This window comes from Cynara cardunculus, assembly GCF_001531365.2.
Source record: "Cynara cardunculus var. scolymus isolate 2C chromosome LG 1, CcrdV1, whole genome shotgun sequence".
NCBI lineage: Eukaryota > Viridiplantae > Streptophyta > Magnoliopsida > Asterales > Asteraceae > Cynara > Cynara cardunculus.
This window is the reverse complement of record NC_037528.1, coordinates 43,767,564-43,785,737: the sequence shown is the minus strand read 5'-3', so window position 1 is coordinate 43,785,737 and position 18,174 is coordinate 43,767,564. Positions and strand designations below refer to the sequence as shown.

At 33.7% G+C, this 18,174-nt stretch overlaps 1 protein-coding gene across 2 annotated transcripts; it reads left to right on the top strand.

The window, feature by feature from the left end:
- Positions 1–5,708: 5,708 nt before the first annotated feature.
- Positions 5,709–16,909, top strand: LOC112509691 (protein ROS1-like). Of its 2 annotated transcripts, XM_025114793.1 has the most exons (21): positions 5,711–5,864; positions 6,702–6,809; positions 7,134–7,238; positions 8,108–9,445; positions 9,666–10,064; positions 10,498–10,588; positions 10,660–11,986; positions 12,092–12,171; positions 12,306–12,390; positions 12,476–12,567; positions 12,650–12,718; positions 13,261–13,297; positions 13,370–13,452; positions 13,844–14,305; positions 14,760–14,796; positions 14,873–14,930; positions 15,064–15,203; positions 15,309–15,374; positions 15,661–15,775; positions 15,875–15,913; positions 16,671–16,909. In XM_025114793.1, exons 3-21 carry the CDS (start codon positions 7,166–7,168, stop codon positions 16,787–16,789), a joined length of 4,710 nt encoding a protein of 1,569 aa, XP_024970561.1. In that variant the 5' UTR covers positions 5,711–5,864; positions 6,702–6,809; positions 7,134–7,165; the 3' UTR covers positions 16,790–16,909. The 2 variants fall into 2 exon arrangements, with proteins under 2 accessions (XP_024970552.1, XP_024970561.1); XM_025114784.1 differs by having other exon boundaries at positions 5,709–5,864; positions 6,702–7,238.
- The last annotated feature ends 1,265 nt before the right edge of the window (positions 16,910–18,174 follow it).

Below are 18,174 nucleotides of genomic sequence, written 5' to 3'. Positions count from 1 at the left end.
CCCTCACTCTATAAACTGTTACCTTTAAAACTTTTGTAGATCCATTTGGGACCAACACTCCGCTATGTTGGCTGAAGCGGGTGAGAAACAATTCTCCAGACCTAAGATCGTCCAAGAAACGACCGATAAAGTGAAGGGTATTTATGAGTGTTTGAAGGCTGCTCAAAATCGACAAAAGTGTTATGCCGACAAGAAGAGAAGAGCGATAGAGTTCCAAATGGGCGACCGTGTGATGTTAAAGGTGTCCTCTTGGAAAGGTATTATATGGTTTGAGAAGCATGGGAAGCTTAGTCCTTGTTTCCTTGGACCATTCAAAATCTTGAGTAGAGTGAGACTCCAAGCCTACAAGTTGGAATAGCCACCCGAAATGCACGGAACTCATAACATTTTCCATGTGTGCTACCTGCGGAAGTGTTCGGCAAAAGAAGAGGGTATGATTCCCCTCTTGAAGATTCGTGTGGATGAGAATAATCGTCGTGTAGAAGAGCCGGAAGAAATCTTAGAAAGAAAGTCCAAGATGTAACGTCATATAGAAATCAGTATGGTCAAAGTCCAATGGAAGAAACACAAAGGTCAAATGTGACGTGGGAAGCGAAATAAGACATGGAGAGGTGATACCCTAACCTTTTTTGTTTAGATTGTGATTTGGAGGACAAAATCAATTTCAAGGTTGGGAGGATTGTAACACACGAAATTTAGTTATCTTGATAAGGTTAGAATTTATCTGTATTCCCTTTTCTGATGTATTAAATTCGTTTTCCTTTGAGCATCTTAGGTGTGGGATGCTTGGTGGTGTTTTAAGCTAAAGAAAATGGGTTGCAGGATGAGGAACAGTGAGAAATGCAGGAGTCATGCGGCTAAACTCGCATTAAGGTCGCATCTGGCACTGTTTGTGCCAGATTCGAAGATCGCAAGAGACCCCAATGCGATAGACCTGCTTAGAAGTCGCATTTGGCGCTGTTTGTGCCAGGTAAAGAAGGCACAAGGGCGACTCCAATGCGGGTAAACCCGCATGGAACCCACACGAGTCACTTGTTGTAAATACACCCGGTTTTCCCCCATCTCCCTCCTCATTTACTCCATACTTTTTTCTCTCATCACTCCTCTTCACTTACCACTTTTAATCCTAAGATCTATTGTATTTAAGGTGACTTCCATCAAGATTCGAGGTAGATTTCTTCATCAAAATTATAAATCCAAGTCTAGAGTTCAAGATTCAACCTCTCATCTTCATTTCAAGGCTTTTGGTGATTTCTAGGTTTTTATCTAAAACCTAGAATTGGGAGTTCATCCTACACTTTTATTAAACCATATACATGTTAAAATAATCGATTTTAGTTTCTTAAAAAATTTATTTCTTATAATTCACATTTTGTTTATTTTGGACCAACTAGGTGAAAATTGGGAATTTGGAGGATTTTATATTTTTGATAAAAACAAGTGTGGGGAATGGTCATAAATACTTGAGAAATGATTATTTGTAAATCTTGATGAATTTTTGGAACTTAAACTATAATGTTCATATGTTTGGGAACTTGTTGATAAAATGGGGAATTTACCCACTAGATGATTATTGGTATACAAATTCTCTATATATTTGGCAAAGTTTGAGATATCTATAAGATATGTTTATATGACTAGAATGCAATAGATCTATAGGCATAGAAGTCGGTTTTATTATATGTTTGGGATGATATGCTCTACTTGTAACTTGAAATGGATATTGGGTCTTAATAGACGATAAGGTGTGGACTCTTGGAGTCAGACATTAGTCAATGACCAACATAGTGTAATTTCTAAGTGAATTAGCTTAAACTGGATCATGTAGTTTTAAAGGTAAAAACTTGAGTAGTTGAACTTGCTGACTCCACAAGCAAAAGACTCGAAAAGTTGAGCTTGCTAACTTGGTTATCCATAAGTGATGCTTATATAACATTAAACTGTGGCTTACTTATGTGTTCCGTCACTATCGGTGGTAAATCCGATCTCCCCCGTCATCTTTTGAGGTTTTATACCCTTCTGAGGGTAATTATGATTTGAATATATATATAATGTATCGACTAAAGCAATATTTCTAGTTTTAACCTTTTATAGTTTTATTCAATAACTGTTTGATCTCACTAGACGTTAGTCTAACACTTTTTTCTTGAAATGAAATGTATATCAGGATCGTATAGCAGCAGGAGTCCAAGGGTTGAGTGGAGCATTGGTTATCGTAGGGGCATTTTTGTGCCGACACTTTTGGAAAAATATAGCATTGTGCGTTGAATAGAATTTTTTTGGTGGTTGTAGCAACACTCGAAATACTTTACCTAGTATGGTAAAAATTATTAGTTTGTTAGCTACCATTCATACTCATTATTGTAAAATTTACTAGTAAGATAATCAGTCATGATCATACGGTAAGGTAAGTAACTCGGTAAGCATTTATCTAGATAGCGTTCGGTAGACGACCCCTACTTGGTGAAATCATCTCATATATAGTCCGATACGTACGTTTGGAAAGAAATTTTTGTTTGATTAAGATATGTAAAAATAAAAGGGTAGGTTCGAATCTTAGAGCATCTTCAACAAATTCCCTATAATTTATTTAAAATGGAGGATCAAAATGCAAAATCTCCAAAAAGTTATATTCAACTCTAATAGATTCTCTATTTTGAAGACTAGAAAGGTACTCGTGCAATGGAGCGAGATACATCTTGATGTTAATAATTTATTTTATTCTTTATATAAGTCAATGTTATAATATGGTCTTATGTGATTTTGAGAAATCGATGATATTTTTATTTTTGAATAAAATATAAGTTTGAAGATATCATAAAAATTTGACAAAAATATATCGATGTTAGTATCAAATTAACTATTTAAAGTTCCTCATTTTTTTGTGTAATTTTTTAATTCAATTTTTTTATAATTTAATTTAGGTACAATAACGAATTAATTTGTATTTGGTTTAATAATATAATTTTCTTATAAAGATAATAATTATTTATTTTGTTAGAACTAAATAATTATTCCAATTATATTTTAGATTTTTTAGATTTTAAAATGAGATGTTTATTCTCTATTTGATTATGTTTATCCGCAGTTAGTTATACGAATTCAAACATCGAGCTTTAATAAGTTTTACTTATGCATAATTTACTTATAATCTTGAATTTTAAGTAATATGCATCAATATACAGTACTTTATGCATAACAAAAATATATCGATATTCGTATCAAATTAACTATTTAAATTTCCTCATTTTTGTGTAATTTTTTAATTCAATTTTTTTTATTATAATTTAATTTAGGTACAATAACGAAGTAATTTATATTTGGTTTAATAATATAATTTTCTTATATAGATAATAATTAATTATTTTGTTAGAACTCGATAATTGTCTTAATTATATTTCAGATTTTTTATATTTTAAAGTAAGATGTTTATCCTCTATTTGATTATGTTTATCCGCAATTAATTATACGAATTTAAACATCGAGATTTAATAAGTTGTATTTTTGCATAATTTACTTGTAATCGTGAATTTTAAGTAAACATTAGTTTTATGTGGTTTTGAGAAAGTGATAATGTTTTTATTTTTGAATAAAATATAAGTTTAAAAATATCATAAAATTTAAAAAAAATATATATATCGATATCAGTATTAAATTAATCTTTTTAAAAGTTCTTGTGTTTTGGTGTAATTTTCTTAATTAAATTTTTATATTATAATTTAATTAAGTTTAGTAACAACGAAATTTAATTTAGGTTTAATAATATAATTTTTTATAAAGATAATAACTAAGTATTCTGTTGTTATTAATGATTAGTCTAATTATATTTTATATTTTTTATATTTAAAATGAGATGTTTATCTAATATTTGATTATGTTTATCTGCAGTTAGTTAGACGAATTCAAGTATGGAGCTTTAATAAGTTGTACTTATGCACAATTTACTTGTAATATTAAATTTTAAGTAATATGTATCAATAAACAGTAGCTCGTACATAAAAAATCGTTTTTAAAAGTTTTTGTCAAATATTTTATAATATAATATAGATTACAACATTTATTATATTATTAAAATATTTAATACATTTAATAAAATATTATTACTCTTTCTTAAATATAATAAAGAAATGATTATTTTTTTATGATAATCATTTTTGGAACGTTCTTCAAGTTTGAAATATTTTTTATTTTGTTTTCTACTTTCTCTATTTTAAATGCGACTTTAAAAAATATATATTTAAGATGTTATAATAAATTAATGAAATTAAAATTGTGAATACCATGAGAATAATAATTAAAAAAATAATGTTCATTTGGCATGATATGAACAACTTAGAAAGATTCCACTTTTATTTATTTATTTTAATCATTTATTATTATTTTGTGAAATTATAGGGCAACAACCAATTCAATTTTTATTTAAGGTGTTGCTTTTTTATTACATTTGTTTGCAAATTGGACATAAACAACCGGATGCTTCGTAGTTTATAAAATTCTAACACATATTGGACCACCATAAATAAAGTAGCTTATTTCATATATTTATTGAAAATATTTTATCTGATAAATTATAAATTAACTAGAAAGGTACTCGTGCAATGCAGCGAAGATAATCTCCATTTTAATGTTTAATTTATTCTGTTCCTATCTAGATAATACGATTTTAAGAGTTTTTTTTTGTTAAATAAAATATAAATTTGAAGATACCATAAAATTTGAATAAAATAAATCGAGATTAGTATCAAATTAACTATGCAATAGTTCTTGTTTGTTTGGTGTAACTTCTTTAATTCAATTTTTACTATAATTTAATTTAGATTGAATAACAAAGTAATTTATTTTTGGTTTAATAATATAATCTTTATAAAGATAATAATTAAACATTCTGTTAGAACTCAATGATTATCTTAATTATATTTTAGATTTTCTATATTTAAAATAGATGTTTATCATGTTGTACTTACACAAAATTACTTGTAATCTTGAATTTTAAGTAATATGCATCAATAAACAATATTTCATGCATAAAAAATAGTTTTTAAGAGTTTCTGTCAAATGATTTATAATATGGTATAGATATACAAGATAGTTTTATGAAAACCTACTTTAGATAGATTTTCAACGAACCCGATAAACTGATTGTCTAATTTTTTTTTTGTTTTTCAATTATGCTTTTTATATCATAAAGTTTAATATTTTTCAACATGTTCCTATTTTTTTATCGTCATCCAGAAGGATAGTTTTGTTACGAACCCAAAATTGAATGTACGCATCATATATCTTTATTTCATGATAAACATTCATCATAAATGACATATTTACGGTAAATATAGAAGCGTTATTCATCATGAATCACACATTCATAATAATATGTTTATATTCCTGATGAATATACCAAATGTCGTGCACTGTAGACAGTTCTCCAATTCTAATTAATTTTATGTCTCTAACAGTACCCACCCCTCTCATCCAGTTTATTAACTAAATGTTTTACCAAACATAACTACTGTATTATCTAATTCATCAACCAACATTTAACTTAACAATTAGTTTATCAAATACAATATTACAGTAAAAAATAGAACAAAAAAGAACACATAAACTTTGAAGAAAGCACGAGATTGAATAAAAAAACTGCTTATTTTCAACGAACCCATTAAAAAAACGTTGTTGTAGAAAGTAATACAGAAAAAGACGCCATGAATAAAAAAGACACTTCTCTTCTACTGTGTTTTATCCTTACTTCTCTCTCTCTCTCTCTCTCTTCTCTCTGGTCACACACGCATACACTCTGCTTCCTAATTTGGCCGCCGATCGCCGACTCAATTGGATATCAGCTTCACTTCACAACTCCGATCAACAAGGTTAACAGCTTTTCTCGCCGAACTTCATCTTTCCGGCATTCGTTCAGATTTTCACTTAAACTACGAGTAAATTGTGTGTTTTACTTCTTCAATTTGTGTTTCTTTTCAATTGATTTGATCGTCGGATTTTTGCAACCTTCGTTTCACAGTGTAAGTGGTTTTCTGGAGAGATCTGTTGGTTGAAGGAGCTGCTTTGGTGTGAATTTGACCAACACTTCCTCCCCAAAATGAATTTCGCTTTCGTCTTTACAAATTTTATTTTTAACATATACTTTTACAAGTTTATTGTCAAATTATTGGTACCTACAGAATACTTTCTTAAAATTTGAAGTTAAAATGTTAATATAACACACACACACATACATATACATATACATATATATATACATATATATATATATACATATATATATATACATATATATATATACATATATATATATACATATATATATATATATATATATGAGCTTAAATAAGAACTAGATATTTTAAATGAAAAATAAAAAAATAATTCTTGCATTTTTTTATAAATTTGTTCATGAGTAGAAATGTAGTTTTTTCTTGGATTTTTACATAAAAGAATTTGTTTGATCTTAGTGGCGATCTACATCTCGGGGTCAGGCGCAGATGAACACTAAAAGAAGGCTAGTTCAAGATGCTGAACAACAAAGTTTTATTTTAGAAAAACACCATCGTTATGGGAATGCTATTAGTTCATGTTTATTTGTTTAAAAGAAACCAAGATTTTTTTGCATGAACCCATGAATTATTTGGTGAATAATTTTAATATAATTTATTTGCTGTTAATATTTCTGCCAATTTCTGTTTCTGCAGAATGTCTGAAAAAGGGGGTCGATTATTAAGATGTTAACACTGTAAAAGCTGAAGCATTTCCCCCCTTCTGTTTAACATCATAAACAGCAGGGGAAGAAGGAAAAGTTGGTAATTTACCATATTCTCCCTACCATTCACAAATGAATATAGAGAGAGATTGTTCATTCCAAGGTTACCACCCAGTTGAGGTTTGTTGGGCTCCAGCTACCCCTGCAATTGCAATTGCAAATGCAGATTCTTCAAACCCGAAAATGAACTTCGAAAACGGACCCGATAATCGATTTAACAAAGCCACATTCGGGATTGGAACAAGGAGTTTTGGTTTAGAAGATGCAGTTTTTGAAAGGAATACTGGAGGAATGTATGATGGCAGATTTTTGATGAATAATATGTGGAATACTATTCCTTGTAGTGATCTACTTGCACTCGCAGATGCAGCAATCACCACAAAAAGTGAAGTAAATATGCATTTTCAGAATCGGAATCAGAATCAGAATCACGAAGGTGGAATGAGTTTCATATCTGATTCACAACAATGTAAGTGACAAAGGTCTAATAAGAATTCCTTCTATGTCCCATCAATTATTCGAATACATGTTATTATTTTATTTAATATAAATTTATTAAATTCATTTTTTCACTCCTTCTCAATAAATGAATTGTTTGGTGGACCGAAAGTTTGGGGATAAAATATTTTTATTCGATAAATATCGTATTTATATTGTCATAAGCTAATTTTTTGACAAAATACTTTAGATATTATTTAATATAAATTTATTTAATTTATTTTTTCATTCCCTTCAATAAACGGATGAATTGGACTCACACGATTGGTGGTCATAGAGGGGACAACATATTTTTATTCCTAGTGAATTTGCGAAAAAAATGTTGTCGATGCTTTTTGTTAGAACCATGGATGAATGTGTTTTAAGTCACGTTCCTCAACCATAAACTAGCTTTTTTAAGCTTGTAGAATAAGTTCCATCTAATAAGCTATAAGTTGGCCTCTTGACAAACTATTTTAGATGGTTTTTCGATGAGGTTTAGAGCTTTTTTTCACCTTTCTTGATTTAAGTCCCTTGTATAACATAAATGACCAAAAAACATGTCATTTTATATCGTTATCTGACTTCTCATCTAATTTTTATAACACAAACATGACTAACTTACCAACTAGATTATCAGCTAACATCCGACTTATTAGCTAACAACTAACTTTATCAACTAGTTTACAAAACACAGCCTTAACGTTTGTTGTTTCGACTCGAACAAATACAAAACATCTAGTAAAAGAAGTATCGGTTTTCAACTTCTGAAGAATACTTGAATCTTTTTGGTTTTTTTGTGCAAAGTGATTCATGATCATCGGTTTTCGATAACAAACTTAGCATGACATGACTATGCAGACAGGCAGCATGAACGAACGAGGTATTTGTTTGATCTAAATTCACCACCGATAGCAACAGACCCACAGTTGATCACAGGCATCTCGTCCCAATTATCACCGGTAACACCAAAGATAACCAGAAGGGTAGACCATCGACAGGTGGTGTCTGATATAATAAATTTAGATGAAGATGGAAGTACAGATGAAGCTGCTGATAAGCAGGACAATGAAAGGTCTGATCCCGAACAGCCACAGCTGATTCTCGAACAATCACAAGACACTATTTCTATGCAGTTGGAGGAGGTAAATGGAGACTTTGAAGAAGAATTGAGTGATGATTTTAATCCGAAGAAAACGCCACAGCCAAAACAAAGAAGAAGAAAGCACAGACCAAAAGTGGTTATAGAAAGTAAACCCAAAAGTGCTAAAAAGTCGACCCCCCCACAACCCGATGGTTCCTCAACTGGAAAGAGGAAGTATGTCAGAAAGATTATGTCTGAAAGATCCACAGAAACACCCACAAGCGAAGCTTCACTTCCGAAAACTAGGAATTCCTGTAGGAGAAAGATCAACTTTGAAGAAGAGCAGAATTTGCATACAGAACTTCAGGGGATAAAAAAGAAGACAGAAATCGAGTTAATGTGTGATAAAGAATTCTTAACGGATCAGATGACAATGTTAAGCCCTATAACCCCAAACAAGTCTGAGCTAAGACATGAGAGACTGGCAAAAGACGTGAATCCCATGAGTATGAGAGCAAAACGTAATTTAAGTTTCTCACGAAAAGCTCATGATAATGATTCTAACTGCAGTACAAGTGGATGTTTTAACGAGGATGGTCAAGAAACAAGGGGGTCAAAGCGAGAATGTTCAGGTGACGAAAATGGATTGGGAAACCGTTGCAACAACTCTTTGGAGGCATATCTATCAATGATTACAAACTTTCCAGCAATTTACAAGAAAAAGAGAACCGAAAAGTGTCAGAGTTCAGTCACATTCAGGGCAGTTTCTTCCATTTGGTCGCCAGAATACAATAACCGCAGCTTTCCTGAAACATCAACAGTGTATGGCCTAAACTTTCAGCAGTCTTACAAGCATATGTTGGCATTTGGTCATGTGGAAAGTTTTAGAAAGAAGAGAAGCAAGGGTGTAAAACGGATGCGTGACTTGGCTTCATTTGCTGGAATGATAGAGGGTAAAAAATCAGCTAGTAAAGCTTTATGTCAACATCATACCTGCATGGAAGCCCTTTCAGCCGACTTTAGTGCAAGTATAGCAACAAAGAAACGAACCAAGAGAAAATATATCGTGCCCTCCTCTTCGTATCATAATCACTGGTTCCTCAAGAACTATACAGGTAGCTTCCTTGTAAAAGTCTACTTTTACAGGTTTTTAAATGCACGACTTTATGACACATTTAAGAGTGTCGCTGTTTAACAGAAGAATGACTCTTTCCTAAAACAAGAATGCCTCAAAAATTGTCAGAAGGTCATGCATTTGAAAAGAATCTGCCAGAAGGTTATTCTCCTAAATAACCTGTCACGTAAACCAAGTAATGCCTTTTTCTTCATATGCAGGTTTTCATCCAAGTTTAAGATGGAGAAACCCATATGATATCGATGCACTCATAAACCAATTTGAGAGTATGAGCCTCAACAATCGAATGGTGGAACAAGACCAGCATGCACTTGTCCCGTACTCAACGAGATACCGGGAGAAGAATGCACTTGTTTTATATAAACAAGACAAAAGTGTTGTTCCTTTTGAAGGCTCCTATCAACTAAGAAGAAGAAAGCCACGCCCTAAAGTCGACCTTGATGATGAGACAAGCAGAGTGTGGAGGCTTCTGTTGGAAGATATAAACAGTAAAGGAATAGATGGGACAGATGAAGATAAAGAAAAATGGTGGGAAGAAGAACGAAATGTATTCAGTGGAAGAGCGGCTTCGTTCATCGCAAGAATGCACCTTGTTCAAGGTGAGGTATCCTTTACATAAACAAGATACCATCTACAACCAACAAAAGCTTGTACAAATTTTACAATCATACCTCAGCAGGACTTTCACCATGTTTGGCAACCATAAGACAGCTTATTTTTTGAGCTTATTGAAGAGGTTAGTCATAAGTTAGCTTTTTGAAAAGCCACTTCAAGTAGCGTTTCAATGAGCTCCGGGGGCTTTTTTCCACTTTTTCCAATAATGTCCCTTATATTTTTCCAACTAATTTTTCAACATGTGCTATTAACATTTTACATTGTCATTTACCTTATTAGCTAATTTTTACCAAACATGACTAGTTTATAGGCTCACAACTAGTTTATTAGCCAACAACTAGCTTTTCAGCCAACCTACCCCCTAGTTTGTCACACAAAGCCTTTGTATATGTTAACACCAAAATGCAATTTTTGCAGGGGACAGACGTTTCTCGCGGTGGAAAGGGTCTGTTGTAGACTCTGTCATTGGAGTTTTCCTTACCCAGAATGTATCAGATCATCTCTCCAGGTAGCATATATATACTATATTAACTAATTAGGAATTCGTAACACTGAATATATTTGTTTACCTTTTTGCAGTTCGGCATTCATGAATCTTGCTGCCAGATATCCCCTCAAGTCAAAGAGCAGCAATGAACCACTTCAGGATGACAAATCGAGCATATCTGTCAAAGAACCATGCCAATTGGATTTAGAAGAAACCATCAGATGGCATGAAGGGAATTCAAATCAGCAACCAGCTCAAGATCATGGTTCTATAATGCTGCAGGATGCTGATTCATATGAAGAAAAAGAAGTTGTGAACAGCAATGAACGTAGTGTCAGGTTGAAGGATATATTGAGTGGTGAGGTTCTAGAGATATCTAGAAACGACTCTGGAATCTTAGAAAGTTTTACACAAGAAAACAGAGGAGTTGATGATTTAGTCTCTCCACAGAACTCAGTTGATACATGTCCAAACTCTGTACAATCTTCAATTGTTGATACTGCTGAAAGATTAGGATCTTGGTTGGTGAGGAACTCTCAATCAGAACCACTGGATGCATCTAAACCCATAATTTCTGAAATGTTCACTTCTTTTGCATCCACAAAGTTACATGAAGTTTATAGTCAAGAGCAAGCACACAAGCCATCTAATAAGAGGATTGGGCAAGATAAATTAGGAAGTATAAATAACTCGCCTGAACAGAATGAGGGCATATCTCATGACCATATTACTTCAGGACTCAGAATTCCTCCCAAAGATCATGAGTTGCAAACTGCCCATGGTTCAGCAGCTCTAGAAGCTGAATATATTGAGCTGAGAGAAGAAAGAATAATTATCGACAACAAACCTGAAGAGAAGTGTGCAAGTGAACAGAGCGAAATATCAGCAGAATCTGCAAGCCAAGCTACAGTTGAAATGGTCAGGACAAGAAGCTTCCAAGAAACACCCATATCCTGCAACACCCTTCAAAGTCGGACGATATCAGAGAATTCAATTATTGTCACCAATCAACACGCTCATGAGAATAATTGCAATGCACAGAAAGCTCTTGATATAGAAAATTGTTCAGCAGAGATTTCAGAAGTCACTGAAAGCAACAACATGACAGATAATTCAAGAGAGACTGCACATAAGATTGTTGAGTCAAATTCGAATGAACATGGCAATCTTCAAACAACAGCAAGCGGTATCAACGAGGGTAGTGCTGAAGTAAAGAAGGGGAAAACCAGAAAAGCAAAAAAGATTAAACCTAATTGGGATAGTCTGAGAATAGGCGCACAAGTAAATCATAAGAGGGAAACAACACCGAACACTAAGGATTCATTGGATTATGAAGCAGTAAGGTGTGCAGATGTTAATGAGATTGCCGATACCATCAAGGATAGGGGTATGAACAATATGCTTGCAGAGAGGATTAAGGTACCCATATGTCATTTATAATAAGTATTTTGAAATTGACAAGTGGCATCCCCGTTTCAAATGCTGGCTACAGCTTTGAAGTCCTTACTAAAAAAATCTACACAGGACTTTCTGAATCGACTTGTAAGAGACCATGGAAGCATTGATCTTGAATGGTTAAGAGACGTTCCACCTGACAAAGCCAAGTAAGACAAAGCACGATCAACTATATAATATTTGTTTCATTGCATAACTTCACTATAATGTTGATAGGTCCTGTCTCATAAGAAAATTCATTATATCCGCAACCAATAGTAGCACTGACACTGTTTGGTCTTAGGGAGTATCTGCTAAGTTTTAGGGGTTTGGGCTTAAAAAGTGTGGAGTGTGTACGGCTACTGACACTTCATCATCTTGCTTTTCCGGTAAGAATTACAATCACAAAGAAAGCATTATTCTATTAAGCTATTGCAACATTCAGCTTTAAGTATCTGGTATGCCTTCAACTAGGTTGACACAAATGTGGGACGCATAGCTGTAAGGCTTGGATGGGTACCCTTGCAACCACTTCCCGAGTCTCTTCAGTTGCATCTTCTAGAATTGTGAGCATCAAACCTCCAGTTAGCTGCTTATGAAAACCTTCAGAATTGTGACAGAAAAGCTAACACTTACATTTGTACTCAGGTATCCAGTTTTGGAGTCGATCCAAAAGTATCTGTGGCCACGACTCTGCAAGCTCGACCAAAGAACTTTGTAAGTCAATTTCTTTTTTTAAAGTATATATTTCAAATGCAACCATGTTCATTTGTACAATCAATGCAACCCAATCAATTGAGATATTTATGGAAATGATGAGAATTTATTTATTATGATTTAAATATTTATGGAAGATGACTAGAGTTCATTAATTATGATTAATATAGGAAACAATCAAAACTTTTATGAAATCACATATTCATCGAATTAAATGGATGGTAGAGATTGAGTTGTATTGGTTGTACAAATATAAAGGGTTGCATAATAACTCACCTATATATATATATATATATATTTATATACGTAAAATTAAACTAACACACACTTCTCACCATTGGTGAGACTGGAACCGCTGACCTATAAGAAGGTGGGTTTACCGGGTACCGCTAGACCAATGTCCCTTTAGTTTGTAAGCCAAACTTTCTCATGCATTACCACGACAAATATAAACATTGTTGTTCATGCACATATGTTCGAGGTTAAATAGATGAACATATTAAACTAAATCATTTTTGCTAATTTTGTTGCATGATTGACAGGTATGAATTACATTACCAGATGATTACTTTTGGGAAGGTAAAACCATATACACAAGAAACATAAGGTGTCTTCCTAATTGGTGCCAACATAAGTTCATAACTTTTGCAGGTTTTCTGTACGAAGAACAAACCAAATTGCAATGCATGTCCAATGAGAGGAGAATGCAGACATTTTGCAAGTGCATTTGCAAGGTTCAAGCAAAATTTCTTATGAACCTTGGGTCTTCCACCAGGAGATCCAACATTTCTCTTTTTTACACTTTTAAGATGCAGGTCTTCTCAGTTTTCACAACCCCACGTCCACACAACTCACAGGACGAGCACCGTGAAACTTGTAGCCTCCTCTTTCCTGACAAAAAACTCAAGTCAACCTAAGGATGCACCATTATGGCGGAACCACACAATGAGATGACGTCACATCATATGATAGAAATTAGTATATATTGTTAACCAAAAATCATGTATCATGAGTTTGACATGTGGCTTTTGATGCCTTTGGACAACAGTAGTTTATGCCTCAACAACAAGAAAGCATAACAATAAAAAATGGCTCATTGCATAACTAACAGTATTTTCATTGCAGTGCAAGGCTTGCGCTGCCAGCACCTGAAGAGAGAAGTATAGTGAGTGCAACAGAAAACAAAATCCCTGATCAAAGCCCTACAAGGATCACCAGTCAACTCCACTTAACTCTACCTCTAGATAATCACTGTCTGCACCAACAGTCCCAAGTCCAAAATCACGACCCTGTTATTGAAGAACCAGCAACACCAGAGCCCATAGTTGAGGTACCAGCAACACCAGAGCCGGAAAAGATTCAGCAAGAATCTGATATAGAGGACTTCTGTGAAGATCCTGAAGAAATTCCAATGATCAAACTCAACATGGAAGCATTTACTCAGAACTTGCAGACTTACATGGAAAATAATATGGAACTTGCAGAAGGTGACATGTCAAGGGCCTTGGTTGCCTTAGCATCAGAAGCTGCCTCGATCCCCGCACCTAAACTTAAAAATGTGAGCCAGCTAAGAACAGAGCACCAAGTGTAAGTAGATGCTTATTCTAATTCTTTATTATGTCCTTTTCTGATATTGAATACATATATAACATAAAAGGGAAGATAACTGTACAAAGTACTTATTTGTTGATAACTGAAACATATTAATTGGTTACAAAATGATTTAAACAATTACTAGTACTAAGAACAGTAGCTTTTATGTTTATACAATTTAAATTGAGGTTTACATCCAGATAGTAGGCAAGATCGATGTTGGAGTTCACTAGATGCTCAAAATAAAACTTGAGGCAAAAAATTCACCACATTCAGAAATTGGCTTGTAATACATAGAGCAAACATGTAAGACAAGTGTGAAGAGATTGGGAAAAATTTACCTTTATGCAACAACTAATTACAAAAGCAGGGTAGTTCGTCAAGGAACATGGTGGCGCCTTTAGGGGTATCATGAGTTCTAACGACTTCTTTCACATCAATGTTACAGCTACGAGCTTCCAGATTCACATCCTCTCTTGGAAGGGGTAAGCATACCTTTTGGAGAATACACCTGGCAGTTTCAGTAAATCTGTTTCTCAACAAATGTTCTCTAAATTTCAGCTGGACAAGCGAGAGCCTGATGATCCTTGCTCATACCTCCTTGCAATTTGGACCCCTGGTAACGCTTCATAGATGTTCCAAAATCATGATTGCAACTATTAATGTGTGTGCAACCCTCCTGGGATGCAAGTCTATTTTGGCTTTGTGATTGATAATCTAGTTATATGCCCACTTCTTGCTCTTTCTATCAGGTGAAACTGCAGAATCAATTCAGCCACCAGGAGTAAGGTGTAGCTCCGAAGAATCTGGTACATTATGTCACAAAGAAACATGTTTCTCGTGCAACAGCATCCGAGAAGCAAATTCTCAAACCATTAGAGGAACACTGTTGGTGAGTATAAAGTACAGTAATGCTATATGACTAAATTGAACATAAATGCTTGCACATATAGAACCTGTACGTCTGACTCTGATCCTAAATTCACATCATGAATAGATACCATGTCGAACTGCTATGAGAGGGAGCTTCCCACTCAACGGTACATACTTCCAAGTTAATGAGGTAATTCAAAATGCTGACACTCGGCTATAGAAAGTAGGGTGTTGTTACAAGTTGGTATTCGAGCAGATCCTTGTACCATCGGGATGGTGGGGGGAAACTTCATCAAGCATGATGAGTCCTCGAGGGGAGGGGTGTTTGTAACATTTCAGGTGAATCCCACATCACCGACTACAAGGAGGATTCTGGGAAGGCCTGACGAATTTAAGTTCCCTCTAGCTCTTCCTTTCAATTCTGGTGGGGAGGATGTAATTATGTTGTTCTCAATAAAACTGTCATTGAGATGCAGGTGTTTGCGGATCATGATTCTAGCCTTAACCCAATTGATGTCCCCAGATCTTGGTTATGGAATTTACCAAGAAGAACAGTGTACTTTGGAACTTCAATACCGACAATATTCAAAGGTAAAAGGAGATAAGTTTGGCTAGCATAATATCAGTGTAAGCTCATATCAGACAATTCTAACAATACCACATTTTTACATGACAACTTTTATCTATCAGGCCTGACAACAGAAGGTATTCAATATTGCTTCTGGCGAGGTATGTAGAGATATCAATCCTCATTCACTTACATTCCAGTTTGTTCCACTAATTTCTCAGACATACCAGCAGCCCAAAGATGAACAAAAGAAGACAGTGGTAATAGGACTAGACCATAAGCACACACCAATTTTGTTATGCAAAATCTAGTAACAGACCAGGGACTCATCATGCTCGATGAGGTTTGCACTACCATCTTGTGATGGTACTCTGATACCATTTGTAACATCTTAGGTGAATCCCACATCGTCGATTAACAAGAAGAGGATGCTTGAAAGGTCTAACGAGGACATTGAGAATTTAAGTGGGGGAGTTTATGACAACCCTTTCCATCCCGATAGAAAGGTAGACTTGTGAGCTCCTTATAAGCACAAAGTTGTGGACTACCAATAACTCTCACTTAGGTTGATTTGGAGGTTATTGGGTTAGCCAACTGCTTTGGATTATGGGGCGTTACAAATGATATCAGATCTTAATCGCTAATTATAGAGGGGAACGTTGCTAAGTTTTGGTAGGCAATGAACAAAGTATTTACTTCTATATGTTTGCAACTTGAAAACAAGCAAAGATAGGTCTTCCAAAGTTTAATAGAAGTCTCCATGAGACTTTCACAGCACCCAAACTCCCTAAGCATCATATCCACTAGGCCATGCAATTATTAAGCCAGCCAACAAATAAGCTGTTAGGAGAAAGAAATCTGTTGTAGAATTCTTAAATCATTGATCCCACCTCAGTTTTGACTAATCTTATATTTCAGGGTTTGTTTGTGTGAGGGGATTTGACCAGAAGACACGTGCACCACGTCCCCTTATGGCCAGACTACATTTCCCAGCTAGCAAGTTAAGAAGATCAAAGGGGATGGCTGATGAAACTTAGACATCATAGAGACAAGCCTGACTAACTGTAATAACCAAACATAAATAGGCTGCTTCTCATTTTTTATATTCTTTTAGATATTGATGGCAGATTCTTCAAATCACCAAAGTTCTTTTCAAAGCCGGATCTACATTTTTTCCACGTAATAATTGATATAATATAAAATAAATATTAATCGTAGAAACTAGGTTTTGTTAAAAATTATTATTCTAACAGAGGCGTGACAGTAGCCATCATGATGCATCGTGGCGTAAGACTCGTCTCTAACGTCATCTTATACTTATGGCATGCCATGATCTGTTTTGTACTTTTTTATTAGGCGTTACGTTTTTTTTGTCTTTTAGTTTTTTGTTTTTCGTATATGACTTACTTGTATATGGTCTTATATCAGAATAATAATAGAAAATGTGTATATGTATATAGATAACTATATATATATATATATATATATATATATTGGGGAGCGTTCAAATAAAAACCACTCAATTTGTAAAAAACCGTGAAAATCTTATTCAACCAATCATAATTTTTCATTTTGTTTATTTTTTTGTAATTATGAGAGGTTGATTAACCATTTTTATTGTGGAGGGTGTTAATCATGGATATTATCATCTTCATTATTTTAATTTTAAAGAAATACATGAAACAGTTTCATTAAAATTTCATTAAATATTATATGAAATAATTTCATAACCATATATGAAACAAATTCATCAAAAAAAGTATTATATGAAACAATTTCACAAGATTAAACAATTTCATAAAAAAATTTCATAAGATTAAACAATAAAATCGACGTATGAAGGTGGTTTGTACGGTTTTTACAAATGAGGACGGTTTTTATTTGATCGCTCCTCTATATATATATATATATAGAGAGAGAGAGAGAGAGATTTCCGTTCAAGCCTTGGAAAAGGCTATGGCTCATAAGGCTAGAGTCTCGACCCACCGCCTGGTGTTGTTACCAAAAGACATTAAAAACAAGTCAAAAAGATTTGACCTTGTGACCTATAATACCACAGACATTAACAATAAGGTACAACAACTTTTTTCATATAATCAATGAAATAACTAATGTTGAAATCCTTAAAATGAAGAAACTGTTGAAATTAGATGTAGTTTAGATTATAACATTTTTCTTCATTTTGGAGTAATCATGAATAACTGTTGGAGATGCTCTTTAAGACATTAAGTATGAATCAATAATTCATACAATGTTTTTTAAATTTTATAATATTTCTATTTTACCGTTGTTATAAGCAATAAGAATGAAAGTTTGAAGAGATCTAATTTTGGAAACCCATTTAAGAAAACTGCTTTCTAGTAATCGAGAAGAAAAACCAACTTGGAGAAGAAAATTAAAACTCACCCATGATTTTGATATG